The sequence below is a fragment of the Pseudogymnoascus destructans genome (assembly GCF_001641265.1).
Source record: "Pseudogymnoascus destructans isolate 20631-21 unplaced genomic scaffold scaffold_9, whole genome shotgun sequence".
Taxonomy (NCBI): Eukaryota; Fungi; Ascomycota; class Leotiomycetes; order Thelebolales; family Thelebolaceae; genus Pseudogymnoascus; species Pseudogymnoascus destructans.
The window spans coordinates 1,366,459-1,390,662 of record NW_020167528.1 but is presented as its reverse complement, the minus strand read 5'-3'; the positions used below and the strand labels follow the sequence as shown (position 1 = coordinate 1,390,662).

The following is a 24,204-nucleotide window of genomic DNA, read 5'->3' as shown; positions in this document are numbered from 1 at the left end:
GGTATTCTTACTATGAATCACTTTATCAATTTGGCCCGTTTTATGATTCCGGGGTTGTTGGAGCGGTTTGGTAGTTGGGGTTTACTTATATAACCACTTACAAATCCAGGGGTGTCCGCGATGTCGTTCGCTTAGTATTCAGACACTGGTGTCCGTATACTGGAACTCATCTAAGGACTACTCTTCAAGACTATATATCTTCTTGCACTACTTGCAACTTGAACAAACCTACACAGCAAAAGCCCTACGGCCTCTTGCAGCCTCTACCTATACCAGAACGCCCATGGGACTCCATATCCATTGACTTTATAGTCAAGTTGCCTCCTTCTATCCCAAAAGGGGGTGCTACCCCTTATGACTCTATCCTTGTGGCAGACTCAACATTTGTACAACTTGTCTAAACCACTCCACTACATCATACACCTGATTGCTGCGTTGTGGAATAGTCTAAGCTACACCCTTTGGCTCTGTTTCCTAAGACAGTGTGTTGTCTTAGTAAAATCATCCCTTCCTTGGGTGGCTAGATTCTCACATCTGGTGCACCCACCATTACAGTAAGTAGAGTAGCCGAGGTCGCTGAACTATAGTAGGCAAGGACCCTACTCTCTGGTTTTCCTCGTTGTCAACGACCCTTTCAGCTTCTTTGTCTACTCTCTGGTTTTCCTAGTTGTCAATGACCCTTCCGGCTTCTTTGTCTGCGTTGTCCCTTTTCCTTTTTGGCTCATTTGGAATAACAAGTTTATAGGATTCCTCAATAGGACCGACGTATTTCTTACTATTATACCTTTAGCACCTAACGTACATGTATAACGAACCGGCCAAACAAGCGAACCGGCCAAAATATCGCGACCACAATACAGGAATTGCGATAAATCCACCACAACACTAGAAATCAATTGAAACTACTCGGAGTCCTCTTCCTCAGATGTGTCTATTACAATCTGACAAGTGTGCGCATTATGTCCAGTCCCACCACACTTGCTACAGCGACGTGCATGGGTTTCTTCCCTTGGCTTCCGACCACTACTCGCCCTTATTTCTTGCTCCACTTGCTGTACAACATCCCTCTCGTCCTGTAGCTCCTGTGCTACCTGTTGACTAAGTGATCCTCCTTGCTGTAATCGTGTTTTTTTAGCTCTCCGGCGCTTGCTTAGCACTTCATTTGCCTGTTGCAGGTTTTGGTTCTCCGCCTTCAACAATGCTAATTGATGCATTATTTGCGATGTACCTTTTGTAAACTGGTTAACAGCTGTATAGATTGAGGTTGGAGAGCTATTTTGATGATGCGCAATTCGGTTTTTAATGAAGGTAGACTGTGATGAGACTTCAATTGGGTTGTTTGGTGTTTGGGAAACCCAAGGTTGAGCAGTACCCGGGCGGGAGCTTGGAGGCGTTGGTGTCTTTAACTTAAGATCAAGTGTAACACTCTCAGGGTCGAATGTGAGTATTCCAGCACCCCGGAAGCCTCCTTGAATGTTGCTTTCTGTCATTGCAATGTTAAATGCAGTGTAGAAGGCAGGAAAGAAGTCATCCTTAGTAATATGAGAAATATGAGCCCACATCATATCTTCAATTTGCCGACCATAAGCCCTTTTTAATGGGCTAAAACAGCCAACATCAAGTGGCTGGAGTAGATGAGAGGAATGAGCGGGCATACAGAGAGTTATAATGTTGTGTTCTTTGCAGTACTCCTCAAACTTGTCCGAGTCGTGGCTCTCATGACCATCAAGGACTAATAAGCGATAACCACCAACACTCTGCAGCTTTGTGTGCTTCTCAAAATGCTGAATCCAATCCATGCCTCTCTCGTTTGTAGTCCAGCCATTTTCAGTAACAGCAATTACCCAATGGCTTGGAAATCCACTATTCTCATACCAAGATGCAAGGTGGTTTTTGCCTGCAACAATGACGAATGACGGCACTGCCCAACCCTGAGAACTAACGCCTTGGATTACTGTAACCCATTCCCGATTGCCAGGCTGTACCTTCTTTGCTTTTGCCTGCCCGTCTGAGCTTGTTACAACAGTAGCAGCTGAGATAACACCCATCATAAACCCAGTCTCATCAAAGTTGTAGATATCTGCTTCATGGATACCATATTTCGCAATTGTGTTACGCACAAGCTCAAACCAGCCACGTATAAGTTCTGGATCTTCACACTTAGCCCTCTGGTTGTCCTATTTGCACTGGAAGCATCTCCGGAGCTCTACACGCCACTTAACAAAGTTTGAAGCCCAACGCGATCCAACGCATGGTGCGTCGCGTGTTTCAAGTAGTCGATTCGCCATATCTGCAACAATAGACAACTGAGGAGGAAACCCTTTGGTAGCTAGGTTGAGTATATATTGAACAAGGACTGATTCCTCTAAGTTAGTTAATTTCTGTAAGTTGGCTTGAATATCACGTCGTGAAGGTATGCCTAATAAACGACGACCTAGCTTGTGGTGGTCAACAGAATAAATCTTAGCAGCAACTCGAGGACGTAACTTTGGGTCGCTTTGTATAGCTTGGATAGCTAGCGTCAAGCTTTCATCATTTTTCTGGGGCATGTTTTGTTGTTGAGTAATTTAGCATTTAGTTGGGGGTATTGTGGTCGCAATATTTTGGCCGGTTCGCTTGTTTGGCCAGTTCGTTATACATGTACGTTATATATAAGTAAATATAGTAATATATTACCTTTCAGCTTCATATTTAGCTAGGTTAAAGGCATTGGCCCAGCTTAAAAGTCGGTTTTTCTCAGTAATTGTTCTTATATCAGAATCAATTATATTTTTAGGTAGAATAAATGATTCAATTGATGTATGGCCTGTGTCAATTTCTCGTTGTAGACGAGTGTTTGAAGACATCTTCTTTTCTCTCAATGGGAGTGACATTTTTAATATAGTTATAGCTAAATTATTTTATGATGTTATTTAATAATAATGCCTCTATATATATTTAATAGGAGGGTACAAATGTATCGTTGTTAGCGAGGATTTAGTCTCATTGTTAGCGAGGAGTTAGGGTTATTCCTCGTCCTTAGCGAGGAATCTAATGAGGCTCTACACAGATTATATAATATAGAGCGCCTTCCCTCGTACCTTTCCTTTTACCTACCTTTCCCTTTACCTACTATTAAAGCTTTAAGATGGATACACTCGCTAAGAACGAGGATTTTGAAGATAGAGAGGATCTTATTACAGCAACAGAGCAATTACTAGCTGACGAGTTACAAGCCCAGAGTGCGTATGAAGAATTCAGTTTTCGTCAAAGTACAAGCCAAATTAAGCAGTTGTCAAATGCTGCTTTAGCACCTACAACACATGCTACATATACCTTGTAGGTAACGAGTTATTATAAAATGCTGATCTCTAACGAGATATTAGGATGCATACACAATTCCTATATTTATTAAGGCAAAGTACCCTATACAAGGTGAGGATGGGGTTAATACAGCTTCTAATAAGTGTCCACAATATATTTGTGAGTGTATTCAGGATGCTTGCAAAGTCCTAAGTACAATAGAAGGGGTAAGGAAAGTTGGAAAAGGGTCGTCCCGGACAAAGAAGCTAGTTGACTCGTCAGGAACGAAGGATCGTGCTGCTACATACTCTTGTAAGGACACAGGGCACCCAGCTCACAGTAATAGCATATGAGAGTGCGAGTCGGAGGCTAAACGGATGCTATCCTATAGGTCTACTACGAAGGATACAAAAAAGATGAAGAGAGGAACCCCAGTTGGGTCAATCTCCTTAAGTACCCGAAACGGGTCTGACTCGGCTAACCTGCCTTCACTCTCACCACGTGACTAACTTGTCTGACTCAGATACCTTCCGTCACTGAGGGAGAGGGACCCTGTTGGGTCAATCCCCTTAAGTACCCGAAACGGGTCCGACTCGGCTAACCTACCTTAACTCTTTATCATGTGACCGTTGTAAGGATCCTCCTTACCTAGATACTCGAAGAACCTGTCTCAGAACTGTTACGGTCACTACAAGCATATGCTTCCTTACCTAGATACTTGAAGAACCTGTCTCAGAACTGTTACGGTCACTACAAGCATGAAATCTGACTCGGTGTGGTTTCAAAGCGAGTTACACTATAGTGGGGGACGGTAAGGGTGTAGGGTTCAGGGTTGATGCTGACCTGTTGCAGTGGAAGGATCAGGGCTAGGGTTGGGATAACCGAGTCGGGCCAGTTTCAGGTACTCAAGGAAACAGACTCGACGGGGTTCCCCCTTCATCTTTTTTGTATCCTTTGTAGTAGACCTATAGGATAGCATCCGTTTAGCCTCCGACTCGCACTCTCATATGCTATTACTGTGAGCTGGGTGCCCTGTGTCCTTACAACCGTAACCTGCCCGACTCAGATCCTTTCCGTCACTGAGGGACAAGCATCCTTACACACGTCAGTATGGTCATGGGGAATGGCTTCAAGTTGTTGAGAGTGGTAATTGGCAAGGAAATCCCTCGTTATCAACGACAGTTTCCCGCTATATGAGAGCCCTAAATAAGATGAAGGTAAATTCTCTCATTCCCATCGAGGTATTTTATACTAATAGATTCTAGACACATGCTGGTGAAGTCTCTACAAGTGCAAGAGCTCTTACTTCATATGAATAGTAGCTCTTAGAAATACCTCGTTACAACTGAGGATTCCGTCTTGTTTTGATTCTGTCTTGTTGTTTTGCGACCGAGGATTCTGTCTTGTTACGACTGAGGATTCTGTCTTGTTGCGACTGAGGATTCTGTCTTGTTGCGACCGAGGATTCTTGTTGTGACTGAGGATTCTGTTGTTTTGATTCTGTCTTGTTGTGACCGTGGATTCTGTCTTGTTTTGTGACCGAGGATTCTGTTGTTTTGATTCTGGCTTGTTGTGACCGATGATTCTGTCTTGTTGCGACCGATGATTCTGTCTTGTTGCGACTGATGATTCTGTCTTGTTGCGACCGAGGATTCTGTCTTGTTGCGACCGAGGATTCTGTGTTGTTGCGACCGAGGATTCTATGTTGTTGTTCTGGATTCTGTCTTGTTGCGACTGAGGATTCTGTCTTGTCGTGACCAAAGATTCTGTTGTTTTGATTCTGTCTTGTTGCGACTGAGGATTCTGTCTTGTTGTGACTGAGGATTCTGTCTTGTTGCGACTGAGGATTCTGTGTTGTTGTTTTGCAACTGAGGATTCTGTTGTGTAGAGAGCCTGCGACTAAGAGCCCTTACCGAGAGCACTACCTCAACCACTACGGCAGGACGTTTCCTCGTTGTAACCGAGGGTTCCCTGCTCTTAATCTTAGAGCCTATAGTGCGACCGATAGCCTACGAGCCTGCGACCGAGAGCACTACTGTAACCACTATAGCAGGGGGTTTCCTCGTTGCGACCGAGGGTTCTATGTAGAGAGCCCTACTAAGAGAGCTCTCGTTACAGTACATTACAACCACATAAGACAAGGAGAAAGGAAGGAAAGCAAATTTTGTATTATTCTATTTTACAAGAAGCTCGTTGTTGCCGAGACTTCTAGATATTGTGGCCAGAGGCCACAGCTGCAAGGGTGGTGTTGGCACGGCGAGTTCCATCTACCAAGTCCTTTTCCTCGTTAGCACTGAACTATTTTACAGCTATATACAACTTACCAACACAGTCATATTACCTCCTCGGAGGTATTGCAACATCTCCCAGAGCACGCAGCGGTGGGTGCAGGTGAGGGTGTTTGGGGGAGCCTTAATTCTCGTTAGTGATGAGAAATCTAATACTATACAATACTTACGTCGCCAGGAGGGAGGGTGGCAGCCGGGAGCACCCTGCGGTAGAAAAGCAGCTCTACTGCAGTATGCTGCCACTTACAGCCACAAGGCAGTAGGTCCTCGTTGTCGAGGCCACGGGGGGTGTCTAATTCATCGTTAGGGACGAGGAATCGCAGAAGGTGTACTACTTACCTTGGGGGAGCGGCATCAGCTGGTTCCCAGTGCGGCCTAAAGCTTCGTTAGCAATGAGACAAAACAAGAGATAATATAGAACACTTACAGCCATAACATTTGGCAGTGGTGCCAGCATGCACTTCACCATTGGTCTTGTGAGGCCAGCATAGGTGGCTAAAGGTTTGTTAGCAACAAGGATTATAGACTACCAATTCACTTACCGTAACTGCTCCTCTAAGCAGTTGGTGTTCTGCGGGGGGCAGGCAGCGATAGTTCCCCAGCGGGCAAGGTAGGCGGTGCGGCGTTGGCTAAAGACTTGTTAGTGACGAGGATTCTATTGGCCAGTTCGATTTCGTTGTCTAGTTGTTGTCGAGTTGTCGAGATGTTTAAAGCGGTTACTAAGGCTATCTGATATTGTCGATTGACTGAGCCTATGATTGAATTCGTGAAGAAACCAGTTGATGCAGGCTTTCTAGGAGGGTTTTGGGTGCTGTTTGTGTGCCTAATGTTGAAGGGCACGGCACTGTTCGAGTGTAATCGTGTGTTTTCGAGGCATAATAGAGTTGGATAAGTCGATAATTAAAGGTCAGAAGGTCAATATCGCGAATATCGAGAATTGAGTGCGAAAATCAATTGGTGCTGAAAAAAATATCGACTTAGCGGTGTTATCGACTAATCCGACATCGTCTTGGCGAGAGTGGACTGTAATCGTCGTAACCAACTTTTCGCTTCGCTCAAGGTTGGAGGAAGCGATCCGCGCACATGAGAAATGGAGGGGAAGCGAAGTGCGCGCACGAGAAAAATTGTAGTCCTAAGTACCTCCCTATAGTAAATTGTATGTAAAGGTACAAAATTTCACCATTTTAAAAAATTATCATTTCCTCATTCCCATGATCACTCCCATTCCTGCTCCCATTTCCACTCCCATTCTCATATTCGCCCTCACTTTCAAGGGTTTCTGGATCAGGAATTGGGACCTCTAATTCCGGAGGAATTGGGAGGCCTAATCCCTGAAGAGTAGCCAGGCTCTTCTTCCGGAAACGCTCTTCTTTCCGGGCCTTAATTCCAGCCTGGTGGAGCTGCTTCTGGGCCTGGTTTCTAGCCTGGCGAGCCTCCCGGGCTTCTTTGGCTGCGAGCTTCTGGGCTAGAAGCTCGGCTTTCTGGGCCCGAAGCTCGTGGGCTTCGGCAGCTACGAGCTCACCTCCGTTCTGAAGCCGGGCCCGGCTTCGGCTCGCCCGCTTCTTCGACTCCTCCACCTGCCGCCGAGCCACCCATAGGTCAAGTTCTTGGAGCCGGCCTACCGCCAGAACCTCTTCAGCCCCAGTAAGCCAGTTCGTATAGCTCGTACGTGAGGGGCTACTAAAGGCCTCCGGAACCCGGTCTTTCCAGCGCTGTAGCCCCTCTTCAACCCCCCGAAAAGTGGAGGGTTTAGGGGTAATAGGCCGTATTGGTAAGGTAGGCGTAGGCTCTTCTGTAGGCTGGGTAGTAGGCTGCGAGTATGTACGTAGCTTCGTGAGGGCTGTATTACAGCTTATTGGCCAGATTCCAGCTTTCCGGAAAGCTGAGAGTATTGTAGACTCCTTAAAAGTCTGTTCCCGGATTTTGGTGAGATCTCTCATAAATGAGGGTAGGTCGTATGTAACGTCCATATTCCGTATGGCATAGAGCACAGCCTCTCGGTGCCAGTGCTTATATGGCTGGAATATTCCCACATCTAATGGCTGTAAAATGTGTGTAAGGTGTGAGGGAAAGGCGAAAACGATGATGTTATATTTGTCTGCTGTAATGATGAAATCATCGCTCGTATGGCTTATATGAGAATCAAGGAGTAGAACCCTGGGATTCCCATTTGCATATGGAGCTGTATGCACTGCAAAGTGCTCTAGCCACCGTAAGGCAAGCTGGCTATTCGAATAGCCAGTATCAGAGAGTAATATCAGTTCTTTGCCTTTAAGATTTTCTGGGTACCAAGAATCCATATGGATTTTACCCGGTACAATAAGTACAGGTGGAATTACTCTTCCTGTTGCAGATACTGTCTCCATAACTGTAATAGACGTACGATTCTCAGGGCTTGGAGTATAGAGTTCTTTTACTGCCTGTGGTACCATAACTCTCTCACCTCCAGGAATTCCAATCCTAAATCCCGTTTCATCCATATTCCAAATTGACTCCGGTAATATATTGCGATCCCATATAAATTGGAAGTATTTTTCAAACCATTCAATAATCTTAGATTCGTCTTGGGCTTTCGTACGCTGCTGTGCAATAGGCTTTGTAGTGATAAAATGGAATTCCGGAAGCTGATTCTGAATATATTTAGTAAGCCAGCTCTGTGACGGTGGAGGTAATGGGCTCCGGAGCTGGCAGACTGCAGTAAATAGCATATTCCTATTGGCTCCAAGCCCTAGGTAATATTGCTCGAGGATCCATTTCTTAAGGGCCTCTGCCTGAGCAGTAGAGAGTACCCTATTCTGCCCCCCTTTACGTTGCTGTGGGTTCTGAATACGGCGCTTGATGCTTCCTCGTAGAGTTGATTCTGGGACCTTGAAAATACGACTAGCAACACGCCTCGACTCAGAAGGATTTTCTGCGAGCCACTCACGGGCATTTGATATAGGAGTCCCTTCCATTAAATGAATTACATCAGGTTACAATATAAATTACTATGTACAGCTATGGAAATGGTTTTGTTGAAGAGTAGCGGTGAACAGACGCACGTTTCTCGTGCGCGTACTTCGCTTCCCCTCCATTTCTCGTGCGCGCGGATCGCTTCCTCCAACCTTGAGCGAAGCGAAAAGTTGGTTACGACGATTAGTTGGGTATACGAGATCAACTAGGTGGTGGTGGGGTGAACTACGCGATTTACGCCATTAGACGACTTACGCCATGACCTACGTTATACGGAGGTATTGGCAACACTGAGTCTTTGTGCTAACCCTGGTTTTGGTGACCGGTTCGCTTGTGTGACCAGTTCGCTTGTGAAATACGTTAAGTTACGTTATTTATCACATCGCTATTTACGTCATAATTATTTACGACGTCATGGTGGATTTATCAAGTCAACGAAATAATAAAACAGCATGTAGATTCCCAATTAACCACAAGTAACTCTCTTTATATTTTATTCACTCAATTAAAAAAGTAACTTTGCGGCAGCCTCCTATTTGTTGATATTTACAAACCATGAACGCGACAAAATCCCAACCCAAAAAGATCGTTGAAATAATCGACAAGCACCGACCCGACCTATCCGAGTTCCAAGATATCTACAAAGATTTCCACAAGCAACCCGAACTAGGAAGCAAAGAAGGAAGGACATCGGGTATCATCGCCAAGCGCCTCAAGGAAACTGGCTTTGATGTCCACGAGAAAATCGGCGGCCATGGATTAGCTGCCGTGCTACGTAGGGGTGATGGCCCAACCGTGCTGCTAAGAGCTGATATGGATGCTTTGGCAGTCGAGGAGGAGACGGATCTGCCTTATAAGAGCACCGTATCTAAGACTATGCACGCATGCGGTCATGATATGCATGTCACTTGCCTTCTCGCGGCTGCGAAATTGCTCAATGATGCGAAGTCAGAATGGTCAGGCACGCTGATTTGCGTATTCCAACCTAACGAAGAAAATGGAGCAGGTGCTAAGGCAATGGTGGACGATGGGCTATATAAGAAGATTCCTAAGCCTGATGTTGCTTTTGGTAGATCCCTTCACCAAGCAATTTGTTGCGGTGCTAACTACAGACAGGTCAACACGTTTCTCACTTGAAGACCGGGATGTTAGCCATTGGTTCTGGCGTCACTCTTTCCGCAGCAGATTCATTCAAGGTCACCATCCACGGAAGGAGTGGGCATGGAAGCCAACCGGAGAACTGCATCGACCCAATCGTGATCGCGAGCTCCATAGTAGTCCGCCTCCAGACCGTAGTAAGCAGGGTCGTTGCGCCTTCTGAATCTGTGGTCGTTACATGCGGCAGCTTCCACGGAGGAGTATCAGAGAATGCTATTCCCGACGAAGTTGAGCTGAAGCTGAACATCAGGACGCAGAGTGAGAATGTGCGGAAGAGAGTCATCGAAGCAGTGAAGCGGATTATCATGGCTGAGTGCGATGCTGGGGGCTGCACTCAACCGCCTGATATCGAGCCTACGTCGCGATTCCCACTTACAAAAAACGACCCAAAGATCGTTGATACTCTCCACGATGCATTTAAGCCTCTCTTTGGCGATATTCCAAATACATCCGGGATGGTTAGTGGCAGTGAGGATTTCTCGGATCTTGCTACGCCACACGATATCCCATACGCATTCTGGTTTTTCGGAGGGACAGATGAAAAGAAATGGGATGATGCGGTGAAGAATGACACTGTCAATCTCCTTCCACATAACCATAGCGCCAAGTTTGCACCGGTTATTGAACCTACCTTGAAGGCGGGATCGGATGCATTGGCTTTAGCAGCCTTGACATTCTTGAAGACATAGTAAGATGTTGAATGTTTGATGTACAGAGGGTTGTTTATGTATATTTATTTGTCGCTTGATTGGCGCGTGGTTATCGATGTTGCTGCCTGTCTGTATCTTAAGATCTTTACTTCAACCACTCAAAGCTTTACGTGTGTTACTGCACCTGGGTAGTTCACACAACACACCATTATAGATCGAAATGAATTACCCTTGGCTTCCTCGAGTCCTCCAACCTGTCTTCATCTGGACTCCTCGGACCTCCACGCCTGAAATTCTAAGAGGCTCGATATCAAAGGCATATAACACCACCGAAGGACCGGAACGCCAGACAACGTAATCTACAAAGACGGAATCAGACGGGCGTACGAAGCTGACAAGAATGAAGTCGAGCGACGCCACAAACTCATATCAGGCTAGTTTGAAACTGCCGTAGCCTCTGTGCTTCTGCCGGTAGGATGCTGCTGTCGATAAGTTGCTTCTGTCGGCCTGAACTGGTGTCAGTAGGATGCTGCTGTCGATAAGTTGCTGCTGCTGTCAATAAGATGCTCAACTCCGTCTTCCCCCTTACAGAGCATAACCTATTTGCCCCCTGCAACGTAGGCATCTCCCCGCACCCCTCACCCCTTCATCCACCTCACCAACTACCAACTACCAAAAATCCCCACCAACAAAAAACCCAGATCCCCACATGATACCCCCTCCCATCCCATCATCCCCAAAACCACCACCAAAATAGCCAAAATACCCGTCTACCTCGATCCGACTAACCACCCCCGACCCAAGCTAAAAACCCAGCTATCGAAATAGTACGCCCACCATGGGTCATCCGCCAGCGTCAGTTTCCCCGGAGCCGCGCGTGGATAGCTCGACGGTCTAGCTTAGCGTGCGCACTTCAGACAGTCAGCCAGACAGCTAGACAGCATGCGATTCGATCGATGGAATCCCCCCGATCTGTCCTGACTCTCCTACCCACCTCCTCCCACACCACCCACCCCCACGACTCAGCTATATTGGAGGTGGAAGTCGATGAGACAACAGGCGGGATGGTGAGATATGTCTCGCCTGTCTCGTCTCACCCCGATCACTGAGCAGGCAGGAAGTATCAAGGAAACAGACTTTGCATGGGGAAATACGAAACGAACGATGGCAAAGATAGGGGATCGACAAGGGATCTACGGGTGGCACAAGGTTGCGGGTGTTTCTCTCTTGTCAGTTTGTCGCGGATGGGAGTCTCCTGTAGCGCATCAGACGGCGAACAGGCACCATCAACGAATCCTACTCACTCACCCATCGCCCCATCAACGAATCCTACTCACTCATCCATCACCCCATCAACGAATCCTACTCACTCGCTCACCCCCCCTCGGCAGGGGAGTTGAGGGGAGCTGCTGAGCTGCCGACGATAGGGGGAGGTGGTTGGTGCTCGGTGAGTTGTGCATGATGGTGCGTGCTACTGCGGGTTGGTGGTAAGGGGGGCTGTGAGTGGGTTGGTGGGTGGGTGTTGTTTACTTTGATAATGGGGATGGGGATGTTTGTTGGCTGGTGGACTGAGGATGCGCAGATGCCAGGCAACAACAAAGTGAGAGTGAGTGGACAGGAAGTTGGAGGGCGGCGAGGGTGTGCGATCGGTACATGCGCGGTACAAGCGCAGTACGCAGAGTGACTGTGTGTTTCGGAGGGGTGGCAGGTGCGTTGTGTGTGTGATATGTTGGGATGGGTGAGAAATATGATGATTCGATTATCTGCCTGAATATCGTCCCTCATCGTTGCGGCTGCATGTGGATTCTTATATTGATCCCTTCCGCTATAAGTCTCCCTTTACCACTACCAACTATCAATCACTCTACCCACCCCTCTATAATCAACCCACCCCTCTATAATCACTCTACCCACCTCCCACCACTATCAATCACTCTACCCACCCCTCTATAATCACTCTACCACCTCTACCCACCCTCTATAATCACTCTACCCACCTCTACCCACCTCTACCCACCCCTCTATAATCACTCTACCCACCCCTCTAACCACCTCCTCTACACTCTACCCACCTCCCACCACTATCAATCACTCTACCCACCCCCTCTAACCACCTCTACCCACCCCCTCTAACCACCTCTACCCACCACCTCTACCCCCTCTACCCACCATCCCACCATCCCACCATCCCACCATCCACCCCCCCCAACCCCCCCTGTCCCTTCCCTACCACAAAATCCACACCCACCCCACATTTTATTCTTCCTCCCCCGTGCCTAAATATCCACCCACCTACACCACCCAAAAAAAAGTCCCAAAAAAGTCCCAAAAAGTCCCGCGACCGCAGCCCAACCTACTTTTAGTACTATACCAGGCATACAAAGCACTCTCCACTGGACTCTCTTACCTCTCTTACTCCGCCTACTCTGCACTCTCCTCGACCACAAACCACAACCCAGTCTGCCTACCTGCCTACCTGCCTGCCTACCTGCCTACCTGCCTACCTGCCTAAAAACAATTCTCTTCTCTTCCTTCTCTTCCTTCTCTTCCTTCTCTTCTTTCTCTTCTTTCTCTTCGACATATCTTACAACACTCACCAACTACTACGTCGACTACTCTCTTGCCTTATCACAAAGCGAACATATCATTATCACGACATACCTCACAACCAACACCATTGCGCACGCCAACTATAACAACCACCGTTCCCGCGAAAGCCGTCGCCCGCTTGTCAAAACGATGGGGTCCGATAAGGCCCGCCCCGCTTACGTCGAGGACGTCGTGGGAGACGAGGACAGCGACAACAATCGCACCATACGCGGCACCCGAGTGTCCGCCCGCGCCTCGAAGAAGGAAAAGAAACAAAGGAACGAGAAGCGAGTCGCCAAGGAGAAGAAGAAGTCGCTTTCCGACGATGGATACTCGTCGCTCGCTGTCCCCACGAGGGCAGATGAGAGGGCCACGGTGAAGGAGATTCGAGTCATACCCGGCCGGGAGCCTCGAGAGGGACGGCGGAAGTCGATAAACATCAACCCGGGGAAGAGCCCCCGGAAGTCGTCACGGCCTCCTACACAGCGAAACGTCAGTTTCGACCACATCGACCTACCCAGCCGCCCGAAGGATCGGGACGACCCGAGATACTTCGGCGAGACGAGGGACGGTCATCCTGTCGTCATCCAGGCACAATCCACACCACGGGCCGCCACATCATCCGCATCATCCTCGCAGTCGCGACAGACGCGACCGATGAGTATAAGTAGCAACAACATCAGCCGGCCGCCACTGTCCGGTTCGGCGTACTACGCACCCATGTTCGCCGCGCCAATCATGATCCCACCACCACAATACCAGAACCCGATGCAAATGGCGTACTCGCCGAGCCAACCCGCGTCGCCGAGCCGCAAGACACTAGAGGACCGATTCGCGCGGACTGGTGCGTCGATTGCCAGGCCGTCGTCGGTTTCGGGATACAGGCCGTCCGATCTCCAGCTGGTGCAGAGAGGGGTCTACGACGACCATGATGATGACGACGACGACGACGACTATGACTCTGAGGAAGAAGAACAGAACCAAGCAGCGTTTATGCAAGAAGCGGCGAGAATGAGAGAGGCGAGGCGGCGAGCCAAGGAACTCCAGGACGCGGCAGATATGCCCCCGCCACAGCCGATGCAACGGCGAAGGAGCGTGCGTCAGCCTTCAGAGCAGTCCGTCTTCCTCCAGGACAACCTAGACGACGAGCCTCAACCCCGTCGATCGCGAGACGAACCCCGCGAATCCCGCCGGTCGCGCGACTACGACCGCCGTCCCACCGGAGACCATGACCGCCGCCCCTCGGGAGACTATGAGCGTCCTAGCCCCCGCCGCCCCAGCCCTCACCGCCACCTATTGCGCGCCTACGAATTCGACGAGCGCGAGCGCCCCGCCCAACCCAAGATCACGTACCGCGGCGACGCACCACCCTCGCGCGCACGCCGCCAAAGCCTCCCTCGTGCCCCTGAGTCCAGCGAATCCCTCTCCGACCGCGACGACGCCAACATCCGCGTTGAAGCCGCCTCGGGACGTCGCGCGAGCTACTACGGCGGACTCTCCAACCCTTCGAGCAACTACGAGGATAAGATCCGCGACGCCGCGGGGTACCAAGCCGACGTGTCGGGCGGCGAGCCGGTCAAGCTCACCGCCGACCTGCTCCGCAAGCAGCAAAACACCATCGGCAGCAGCCGCAGCACGCACAGCAGCAACAGCCGCGACGAGAGCGACTTCAAGCGTTCCGTCACCACACGCACGACGAGGTCGGTCAGCGGCAACGACCCCACAGGAGTCGACGACTTTACGATCCGCATCAAGGGCAACGCGAAGGTGACGATTGGCGCGGCGGAGATCACGAACGCGGATGGCGTGGAGCTGAATATCGTGAATAATCGCCGCCAGAGCATACGCAATGGCAGCGAGGCGTCAAAGTCGGAGTATGCGCCGTCGCAGTCGCAGCAGTCGCAGGCGCCGCTGTCGGAGTATGCGCCGACGGCGACGGATGAGAGGGAGAGGGAGAGGGAGAGGAAGGGACGGAGGGAGATTTTGGGGGTGCCTGGGAGAGAGAGGGCGGGGTCGGTGGCGGGGAGGAGGAGGGGGTTTTTCTGAGGGTTTTGAACCTCACGATTTGTGATTTTTTTGTGTTTTGAGCGAATCAAGCGTTGCGTGTTTTTGGGTTTGTTCATTGCGAGTAGCTAGCCTGCGTTGCTATATCTTTTTTCTACTTCTTATTCTTCTTTGCTTCTGGGCGGGATCCCGTTTCATTTGTTGGCCTTTGGATGGCAGAAGAAGAAGGCCTTTCTTGGATACGTTTTCTCACTTTGTTTTGTACGAGTTTTCTTGTCACGACGGTTTTACGCGCGGATGGAGAGCATCTCATGATGACGATGATGGATGGGATGGGATGGATGGATGTTGTATGGACTTTGATGATGATGCAGGATACCCCGAGTTTTAATGTGTTTCTATCATGTCTGCGGAGGTTTTCAAAAGGGGAGAAGGCCGAGGCCGAGGGGGAGGAGGGGGCATGTAATGCTATGCATATAAGAGCGATATTCATTTGCTTTTTACTTGCATGGCGTCTAAAGAAACTATATCTCTCTTATTTGTCTTTGGGCGGGGACATTTGTTTTTTTTGGGCTTGGACAAAATCTGGGTATTGGGTATGGGATAGGCATGGGAATGGGAATGGGAATAGCTTAGAGAAACTTGGCGGGGGGGCTATTGTTGCTCGTCCTCGGGGACTTGTTTGTACGGAAAGATTTTTCGGGTTTTGTTCGAAAAAGGGGGGGGGGGGTTCTGTACAGATAGGTTGTTTGGGATGAGGATTGGGATAGGGATGGGATGGGGGCATATCTGCTTTCAGCCATATCGAGACACCTGATCGCTAGGATTTGGATGGATGGGGGGCCGGGGTAGGATAGATAGCTTTTGAATCGGAAAAAGCACGTTTTTTTCTGTGATGAATGTTGGATGACTTGTCGTGAGGCAATTAGTGATGAAGTGTTCCTTTTCGTAACGAATCATTCTTTCGCGACGAATCATTCTTGGCGATTTGAGGCATTTCCTTCAGAGAATTGATAAAGCTTATCCGTATGTGTCCATGGGTTGAGTTGAGTTGAATCAGTGAAGTAAAACACGTTTTAATCAAGGGAATACATTAGAAATGTGATAATCTACTTCCGTTAACCAACCAATCTCCGCTTCATGCCCAACGCCCGAAAATGAGAGTTTTGAACATTGAAAGTGGAGAACGGGGCCAGACCTGATGTCACTTTTTTCTTGGTGTTTGGAGGGGCCAGGGTTCGTTGGCTTGTGTTCGGGTCGGTATGGCGGGACCCACTGGGCGGGAGAAATGGGAGTGATGGCCGATGGAAGATTGATGAAGGATTGATGAAAGATTAATGGAAGATTGATGAAGGATTGATGAAAGATTGATAGAAGATTGATGGAAGATTGATGAAAGATTGATGGAAGATTGATGAAGGATTGATGGAAGATTGATGAAGGATTGATGGAAGATTGACGAAGGATTGATGGAAGATTGATGGAAGATTGATGGAAGATTGATGGGGGAGGGAGGGGAGTTAGGAAAGGGTGGTGATTTCTGTTGCCGGGTCAGCGGGGAATGGGTGGTTTGTTTATAGGTGGGCCGTGCGGATTACCCAACCGACTCGCTCGACTTGCCAGGTGACGAGGAGCTTTTGTCTAGCCACGTAATTTGGTTTTGTTACTACGACAACAATAAAGACACACACAGAGGAGAGAGAGACATTTCTTCTACCTACTTGTGGGATTGTTGGTGTATACAACTTACCCTTACTATTTCTGTATTGCACGACGAGGAATTGGAGTGAAACGACGACGATTACATCGAAACGATTGAGACGACGAATACGAGAGAGGACAAGAGAGAGGATATAGAGGCTACGGCTAGGAAGCTTAGGTCAAGGATCTGAGTGAGCTGTCGACTTACCTCTGCTTGGAGAGACGTCGATACACTACTGTCGGAGAGTCGACACCTACACGATCACAATCAACTCTACGGTTCACAACACACTAACCCTCACAACTCACCACCTTCACCATGGCACCCATCCCCGACCCCCTCTGCGCCATCCACACCCTCCTCACAACCCTCACCCGCCGCACCACCGCCACCTTCACCACCACACCCGCCCTCCACCCCCGCGACGACACCTCCAACTCGTTCACCCACGGCTCCGGCACCATCCAGCCCACCTCGGTCCCCACCTCCGCCATCTTCGCCCTCATCGGCATAATCTGCGCCGGCTTCGTCATCACAGGGATCTGGTTCTTCTTCATTGCCAAAAACGGGGGCTTCCACTTCCGCCAAGGGGACTGGGAGGACTACAAATCAACTGTCCTGCGCAGGAAGGGCCCGAATGGGACGACGCTGAGTGGTGCGACGAGGACTACGGATTTGGGGGGGGGGAGCGTGGTGGGGAAGAGGTATAGGGATAGTGATAGTAGTGTGACGGGCAGCGCGTATAGTGAGCAGGAGGAGAGTTTGGTGGGGACGGGGACGGTGGTTAGTGAGATGACGTCTATCACCCGTGGTGTTAGCGGGAGGTTTCAGAAGGAGAAGACGGAGAGGTCGGCGGCGGCTTCGGCGGCGAAGAAGGCGAAGGGGGAGCAGCGAAAGAGGTTCCGCGAGAAGGGGAATAGCCGCGAGAAATCGCGACTCAGGGACGCGGAGTCGGTGGGTGGTGATGAGGAGCTCGAGGGGGATGACCTGGGCGATGCGGCTATGCGATCGTATCGCCATGAGAAGCCTGCGAGGGTGGGGGGGATGAATCGCGCGGCGGATGGGTCAGCGTTTGAGTCTTCTGTTGGGGGGAGCGAGGAGAGCGCGACGGGGTTGTTGGCGGGGAGGGAGGCGACGCCGACGAATTCGCCGCAGAAGGTTAAGAGGGTGAGGGAGCGCGGGGAGTATGGGGCGGGGAGCCCGAGCTCGAGTCCGACGAAGGAGAGGGCGGGGATTAGGAAGGTTGAGACGGTGAGGGACGCGGATCGGGTGAAGGCGGAGGCGAGGAGGTTGAGGGAGAAGGGGAGGAGTGCTGCGGGTGCGGGGAGGGGGAGGAGGGATTTCAGCTATACGCCTGGTGATGACTTGGGGAGCTCGGTCAGTGAGAGTGGAAGCGGGGTTAGTGGCAGTGGGAGTGGCATGCCGGGAGGGTATATGGATAGTGAGGTTAGTGGGGATACGGGGACGAAGAGCTATAAGCATGTTATCCCTGGGTTGAGCGGTGCGGCGGGGAAGTCGGAGAGTTATGCTGAGGAGAGGAGGAGGAGGAGGGCTGAGCGGTGAGCGGTATGGTGAGCGGTGAGTGGGAGGGTAGGAGTTGGGGGGGATGGACTTGTGAGGGGATTCTTGCGATTCCGATTATGGAATGGAATGCGCGGATGGGGTGCGATGTGATTACTTTGTTTGCGATTCTTGTTTTCCGTGTCGGAGTATAGGGATGGTCTTCTTCGGGGTGCGGATAACGAACGGGTTAGGTCGAGTTTGGTTGGTGGCTGCGTGTGATAACGAGATGGGATGGGATGGATATGGTGGATATCCATCCCATCCCATCTCGTTATCACATGCTACATCGTGTTTGTTACTGTAGATAGATAGATAGTTCCTAATCAAGGCAAGATGAGGCATCCATGTCTCGGATTCGTGATACGAGATTGGGCGGGTGTTGTGATGTGCCATGGGATTTGTGGCGGGGGGAAAAGAAAGTGTCATGGACTTGTTTCGGGGAATGAAGCCAGACTGGAGGAGCTAGAATGGGGTAGTGGTGTGGATATTTGTATGCATGTGCAGCTCGGCCAAGGAAAGCAAAGTTATCAGTTTCGTAACGAGAATGTTCGCATCACAGTCGCTATCGAGATTACTTTCCGCTCAGGCGATGTTTCGATCAGTCAGTCGTCGGCAAGCGCGGAAGGGGAAGTATTTATAAACATATATATCGCGATGGCTGCCCCCCCTCTCTGCGATCTCATACTCAGCAAAGTCGCCAGCCACCCAGCCATTCTCAACCACCACCATCACCATCACCACCATCACCACCATCACCACCATCACCACCATCACCACCATCACCACCATCACCACCATCACCACCATCACCACCATCACCACCATCACCACCATCACCACCATCACCACCATCACCACCATCACCACCATCACCACCATCACCACCATCACCACCATCACCACCATCACCACCATCACCACCATCACCACCATCACCACCATCACCAACCACCACGCACAACCAGGATCCGTTCCCCCTCCCGCCGACTGGTCAATCATCACTCGCCCGCCCTCGCACGCTCCATCCAAACCCCAACCCACACACTCCACCCTCCCCCTCCCATCCCTAGCTTACGCCTAAGTTTATTTTCAGACCCCGCCGACCCTGTTTTCGTCCCGCCAGGCGGTGAGCTGACTACTGTGGCGGCTGAGCTGACTCCCGTCACGAGGCTGCGCCGCTGGGGTGGTGGTTGCATACACCGGGTTGACCGGTGGCCTCTGTTTTGCGCGTGCGAAGCGGTGGGATGAGATGAGATGGAATCAAATGAGATGGGGTGAGTAAGTGCGGTAGAGGTGGTAGAGGTGGTAGAGGTGGTAGAGGTGGTAGTGGTGATAGTGGTGATAGCGATATCGAGATGGGGAGGACGTGCAGGTGGGCGGGCGTTCAGCCATGGGGAGGGGCGAGGGGGGATGGGGGAGGGGGGAGGTGGGAGGGGGAAGCTTGCCATCGTCGTCCATGATTCCTACAGGGGGGTTGGGGATCGGCAGTGCGCCGGGTGCAGATCGTAGGGCCGTCATAGTCTTGTCCATTTCGACCCCATCTATCAAACTCGCCCAGGGAAACTGCAACTGTATGTAGTAAAATTAGCCCACGAGAGCCCGGCGTGAGAACTATTTTTTCTCTCTCCCTCTTTCTGCCTAGAGCACCGCCTAGGCAGCGGAGATGGGAAGGTACCAGAACCAAGCGGGAAACGTCACACCAGCACGCGGCTCCCACCCTCCCCCACGCGTCCCGTCCCCAGTCATCTGCCTCCCATGCCTCATGTCTCCCGTGCCCCGCCCCGCACCACACCCTCCCGCTCGTGGCGATGTCTCACCGCGGCGCCCAGTCTCGCTAATCCGGCGACGACCCAGCGTTGCTGTGCGATGATGCTCGATACGGCTCGCGCGGTGGTGTGTAGCCTGGGTGCTTGCCTGTGCGTCCCAGGGACATGAGAGGCCAATAGGGACGCGTAGTTCGCGGGGGGGCAGGGAGGGTTCGTTTAGATGAGTCGAGTGCCGGCCGGCTGATGATAGGGGAGCGTCAGCGCGACGAGGCAGCGGGGCGGAGGCGGAGGTGGCGCGGGTGGCGCTGGGTCATACTTCTCTCCATCCCCTTTGCGCTGCGGCTGTGTGGGGATATGGCTACAGCTAGTAGCATGTGGATGGGAGACACGGAGGTGCAGGTGCAGAGGGGGGTATAAATAGGTTGGCTTTCCTGGGTATTTCCTTCTGTTTCCTTCGGTTTTTATTTTCCGTCTCGATTCCGACTTGCTGAGACGTTTGGGAAGACCGTTTTTTGTGATACAATACAGAGATTTTTTGGCTGGTTGGATACCTGCCTTGTGATACGCGGACTGACTCGGGGTATTCTGGGGTCTGTTCTCATATATTCTGTCGCTACATGCACTGAATAAAGTCGTCGACGCATTGTCACTCGACGCAGCCGGCGGTGGCCGGTGAATCTTGCTCGCTGAGCACAAATACACCCACTTCTCACCTCATACAAACCACCACTATGCCGTCCCACCACCTCATCCGTCGCGATTCCTGGCCACCCACCATCCTCCGCCTCGGTCATGAAGGCGCCCCAGACATCTCAGACACAGACGCAAACCCCTTCGCCTACTTCCTCGAGCCCGTCCTCCCCGCCGACGTCGACGATAACGACGATTACCTCGACCTCAGCGCAGGTATCGAGAGCGACGATGCCAAGACACCACAGGTGCGTGAGGTCAGCCCGAGTTCGCTGCAGCGCCTCCCTATTCTCGCAGACGAGGAGCTGGAGGCCGAGCAGGCGGAACAAGAAATGCATGACTGGCTTTCTGTGCCGCGCCGCGGAAAGCAGCGGGGTAGCAACAGCAGTGGCAAGGGCAGTCAAGGAGGGAGGACTGCAGCGGCGCGCGGGAGAGGGCTTGTCAGGAATTCTGCGATTCCCGGGCCGGCGACGAGGTCGAGGAGTGCGGGCCCGAGAGGGAGGGCGTGGCGCGAGCCGAGCCCGGAGATTGGGGTTATTGAGGAGGAGGGGGAGGATGTCGAGATGGAGACGGGGGGTGCACCCGGGCCGAGCGGGTTGGGAAAGAAGATGGAGGTGAGGGGGTGGGGGAAGATGAAGAAGAGGGTGCATTGGGCGATGCCGGTGGAGAAGTGAGGGTGTGCATGGATTGGGATAGATGGTTGGAGAGAGATGTATAACATTTTTTTGGCTGGGGACGTAAGCTACCGCGAGGGATGCTGCGTCTATTTTGTTTGTCTATACCTATTTCGAGTGGTTGTTTGCAGGATACTGAAAATTTGGCTCATTGCTTTGCGTTCTTTTTGTATTACATTATATCTAGTTTGCTCCGGAGGTGGTATATTAATACTATCTGATCAAATATCGCTCCAGCCTTTATTCCGGTATGCAGCATGGTTTCTGAAGAGCATATATTCCGACCTTGTTCCCGCATGTCCCATTTTAGGTACATTCGCGTGTAAACATGCCAGCTTGCCTTACTTCTATGAAAACATGCCAGCTTGCCTTACTTCTATGAGAACATAGAAGTAAGGCAAGCTGGCATGTTTACATCGATTATGATTAAATTTGCGGCATTCATATCAGTCACTCACATTAGTCTGGGTTTTATAGGGAATAGGCTGCCTTTGCTAGATAACGGGGGACATGTTGTGCTCGAGTCTGACATTCGACGACCGCCGTTCACAAAGGCTCTAACAATGACACTAGCTGTATGCACTTAATCTGGCAAATATGAGGGTAAAATTAGAGTTGGTTTTATTTCCTGATAGTAGCATCTTACTCATAGTAGCATCTTACCAACAGCAGTTCAACAGGCGACAGCAGTTGATATTGACAGCAATAAACAGAAAACAGCAGTTTATACTGACAACAACAAACAGGCGACAGCAGTTCGAACCAGCAGACAGGCGACAGCAGCTCAAACCAACTATCAGAGGTCTAGCCACTTGGGGCTCGAAGAGCTTCCAATTTTTTCCCTCAAATATAGCCTTCGTATATGCCTCAAACTGGCGCATTTTGACGACTTCTGCGAGGTCGTTTATGTTGGAGATTCTGGGGGAATCCCGGGACTTACCAAGGAATTAGCCCTGTTTTAGGAAAGTTTCCCAAGGGTATCCCATTGGCCTGCTTGGCCGCAGTTATCGCTATGACCAACTGCCGTGGGGGTAAGCCAAAGCTCAGGGTTTCGGCTACTCCTCACCTATATAAGCTACGTAGAACGGTGAGATATTTAGATAATCAATTGACTCTATTATATTGCTATATTTCTCTGTTCTGTCGACCACTGCCAAGAAGAGTGATTACGGTGGCCGGAGAATCCCATCCGATTTTGGGTGTAAATCTCCGGATCCACGAATCAGCTCCAATAGCTTACAATATATAGTCCCTGACGGACATCACCTGACCTGCGCTCTCTTCTACTTGAATCTGCACTTAAGGACTCTAACCCCTCCTATAGTTAAGAGTAACAATTGGACTTCAAAGACTCCTCAAACTATAAGGGAGCTTAACTTTCAAACAGAGCACATTAAGAACCGCATTGTACGACATCAGAACAGCTCTCCTAGCTCAATTAATGATGCTGTTTGTTAAGGGGGTACAAGTTATGATGCATTCTGCTGTTCTGCTTAACGCAGAAGTTAAGGCTCTACAAGTAGCAAATGAACAGAAAAGAGGAGGAAAAGGAAGCACAAGAGGCGTATAATGCAAGGCCGTAGTCTCTCTGTACAAGAGGGAGAGGATATCCTTTAGAGTGCTAAGGTTGATGCTCAAGTCCGTATAGAGGTGACAAGTGAGAGTAGTTGGCAGGTGGGCTCTAAGGGCTGACAGAAGCGCTGTAGCTGATGTGAGAAAATAGGACATAATACCCGTACGTAAGAGAGGCGCTAGGAATCAATTACAATAGAATAGGGATTATTATATAAGGTGGTAGTGTAGTAGTTGTAGTAATAGTCAATTTGTGTGTTTTTGCTGCCAACTCACTTGGGATGCCGACTCGCTTGTGAAATACGTTATGTATTTATGAATATGAATAATGTAGTTCACAAGCGAGTTGGCTGCACAAGCGAGTTGGCAGATTTTTCTTGGCGTACGCGCTTTTGACTTTAAACTATAATAACTTTTTTTACAAAAATGGGTCGTACATGGAAAGAGTCTGATCTTGTATTAGCTGTAAAAGCTCTTCGAGATAACCCACAGTTAAAAATTACAATTATTGCGCGGATATATAATGTGCCTCGTACGACACTGTCTAATAGATTACACGGGACATCTGCACGACGCGATATTATCCCTCAGAATCGAAAACTAACTTTGTTAGAAGAGGAAACAATCGTACGACATATTCTTGACTTGGATTCGCGATCATTCCCTCCTCGAGTTAGTTGTGTTGAAGATATGGCAAATCGACTGCTTGCAGACTGAAACGTGCAACGCATCGGAAAGAACTGGACTATGAACTTCGTACGACGACAATCACAATTACGGACGCGTTTTAGCAGACAAATTGATTATCAAAGAGCTAAATGCGAAGATCCAAACGCATATAACATGTGGTTTCGCCTTGTACAAAACACAATTGACAAGTACGGAATCCTTGAGACGGATACATATAACTTTGACGAGACAGGGTTTCTAATGGGCCAAATATCGTCTGAAATGGTTGTGACAAACGCTAAACGCAAAGAAAAGGCTCGTACTAAGCAGCAAGGCAATCGAGAATGGTCTACAGTTATTCAAGGAATTAGTGCTGATGGGTTTGCGGTACCGCCATATATTATTGTTGCAGGCAAACCTCACTTGTCATCCTGGTATGAAAACAGTCAATTGCCGCACAATTGGGTTATTGCAGTAACTGCAAATGGCTGGACTACAAATGAGCGAGGGTTAGATTGGATTCAGCACTTTGATCGACATACAAAACCTCGTACGAAAGGTGTATATCGACTTTTGATTCTCGACGGACACGAGAGTCATTATTCGACCGATTTTGAGCTATATTGCAAAGATCACAACATTTTA

General features: G+C 50.0%; 6 protein-coding genes across 6 annotated transcripts; 5 read left to right on the top strand and 1 right to left on the bottom strand.

Moving 5' to 3' along the window:
* Window positions 1-5,490: 5,490 nt before the first annotated feature.
* On the bottom strand, window positions 5,491-6,575 carry VC83_04510 (uncharacterized protein; the record flags this gene model as incomplete). The annotated part of the gene is made up of 7 exons (XM_024468141.1): window positions 5,491-5,559; window positions 5,607-5,693; window positions 5,741-5,862; window positions 5,910-5,945; window positions 5,998-6,065; window positions 6,113-6,199; window positions 6,565-6,575. The coding sequence occupies 7 exons, from the start codon at window positions 6,573-6,575 to the stop codon at window positions 5,491-5,493; spliced, it is 480 nt and encodes a 159-aa protein (XP_024324641.1).
* Window positions 6,576-8,932: 2,357 nt separating this feature from the next.
* VC83_04509 (uncharacterized protein) lies at window positions 8,933-10,825 on the top strand. The gene is made up of 2 exons (XM_024468140.1): window positions 8,933-9,591; window positions 9,639-10,825. Exons 1-2 carry the CDS (start codon window positions 9,078-9,080, stop codon window positions 10,367-10,369), a joined length of 1,245 nt encoding a protein of 414 aa, XP_024324443.1. The 5' UTR covers window positions 8,933-9,077; the 3' UTR covers window positions 10,370-10,825.
* A 1,735-nt stretch (window positions 10,826-12,560) lies between these two features.
* Window positions 12,561-15,885, top strand: VC83_04508 (uncharacterized protein). Its single transcript, XM_024468139.1, has one exon. The coding sequence runs from the start codon at window positions 13,070-13,072 to the stop codon at window positions 14,963-14,965; it is 1,896 nt and encodes a 631-aa protein (XP_024324442.1). The 5' UTR covers window positions 12,561-13,069; the 3' UTR covers window positions 14,966-15,885.
* Window positions 15,886-16,943: 1,058 nt separating this feature from the next.
* Window positions 16,944-18,438, top strand: VC83_04507 (uncharacterized protein; the record flags this gene model as incomplete). Its single annotated transcript, XM_024468138.1, has 1 exon — window positions 16,944-18,438. One exon carries the CDS (start codon window positions 16,944-16,946, stop codon window positions 18,186-18,188), a length of 1,245 nt encoding a protein of 414 aa, XP_024324597.1. The 3' UTR covers window positions 18,189-18,438.
* Window positions 18,439-18,732: 294 nt separating this feature from the next.
* VC83_04506 (uncharacterized protein) lies at window positions 18,733-19,515 on the top strand (the record flags this gene model as incomplete). The annotated part of the gene is made up of 2 exons (XM_024468137.1): window positions 18,733-18,789; window positions 18,883-19,515. The coding sequence occupies 2 exons, from the start codon at window positions 18,733-18,735 to the stop codon at window positions 19,267-19,269; spliced, it is 444 nt and encodes a 147-aa protein (XP_024324595.1). The 3' UTR covers window positions 19,270-19,515.
* A 1,170-nt stretch (window positions 19,516-20,685) lies between these two features.
* Window positions 20,686-21,318, top strand: VC83_04505 (uncharacterized protein; the record flags this gene model as incomplete). Its single annotated transcript, XM_024468136.1, has 1 exon — window positions 20,686-21,318. The coding sequence occupies one exon, from the start codon at window positions 20,686-20,688 to the stop codon at window positions 21,316-21,318; it is 633 nt and encodes a 210-aa protein (XP_024324594.1).
* Window positions 21,319-24,204: the final 2,886 nt, after the last annotated feature.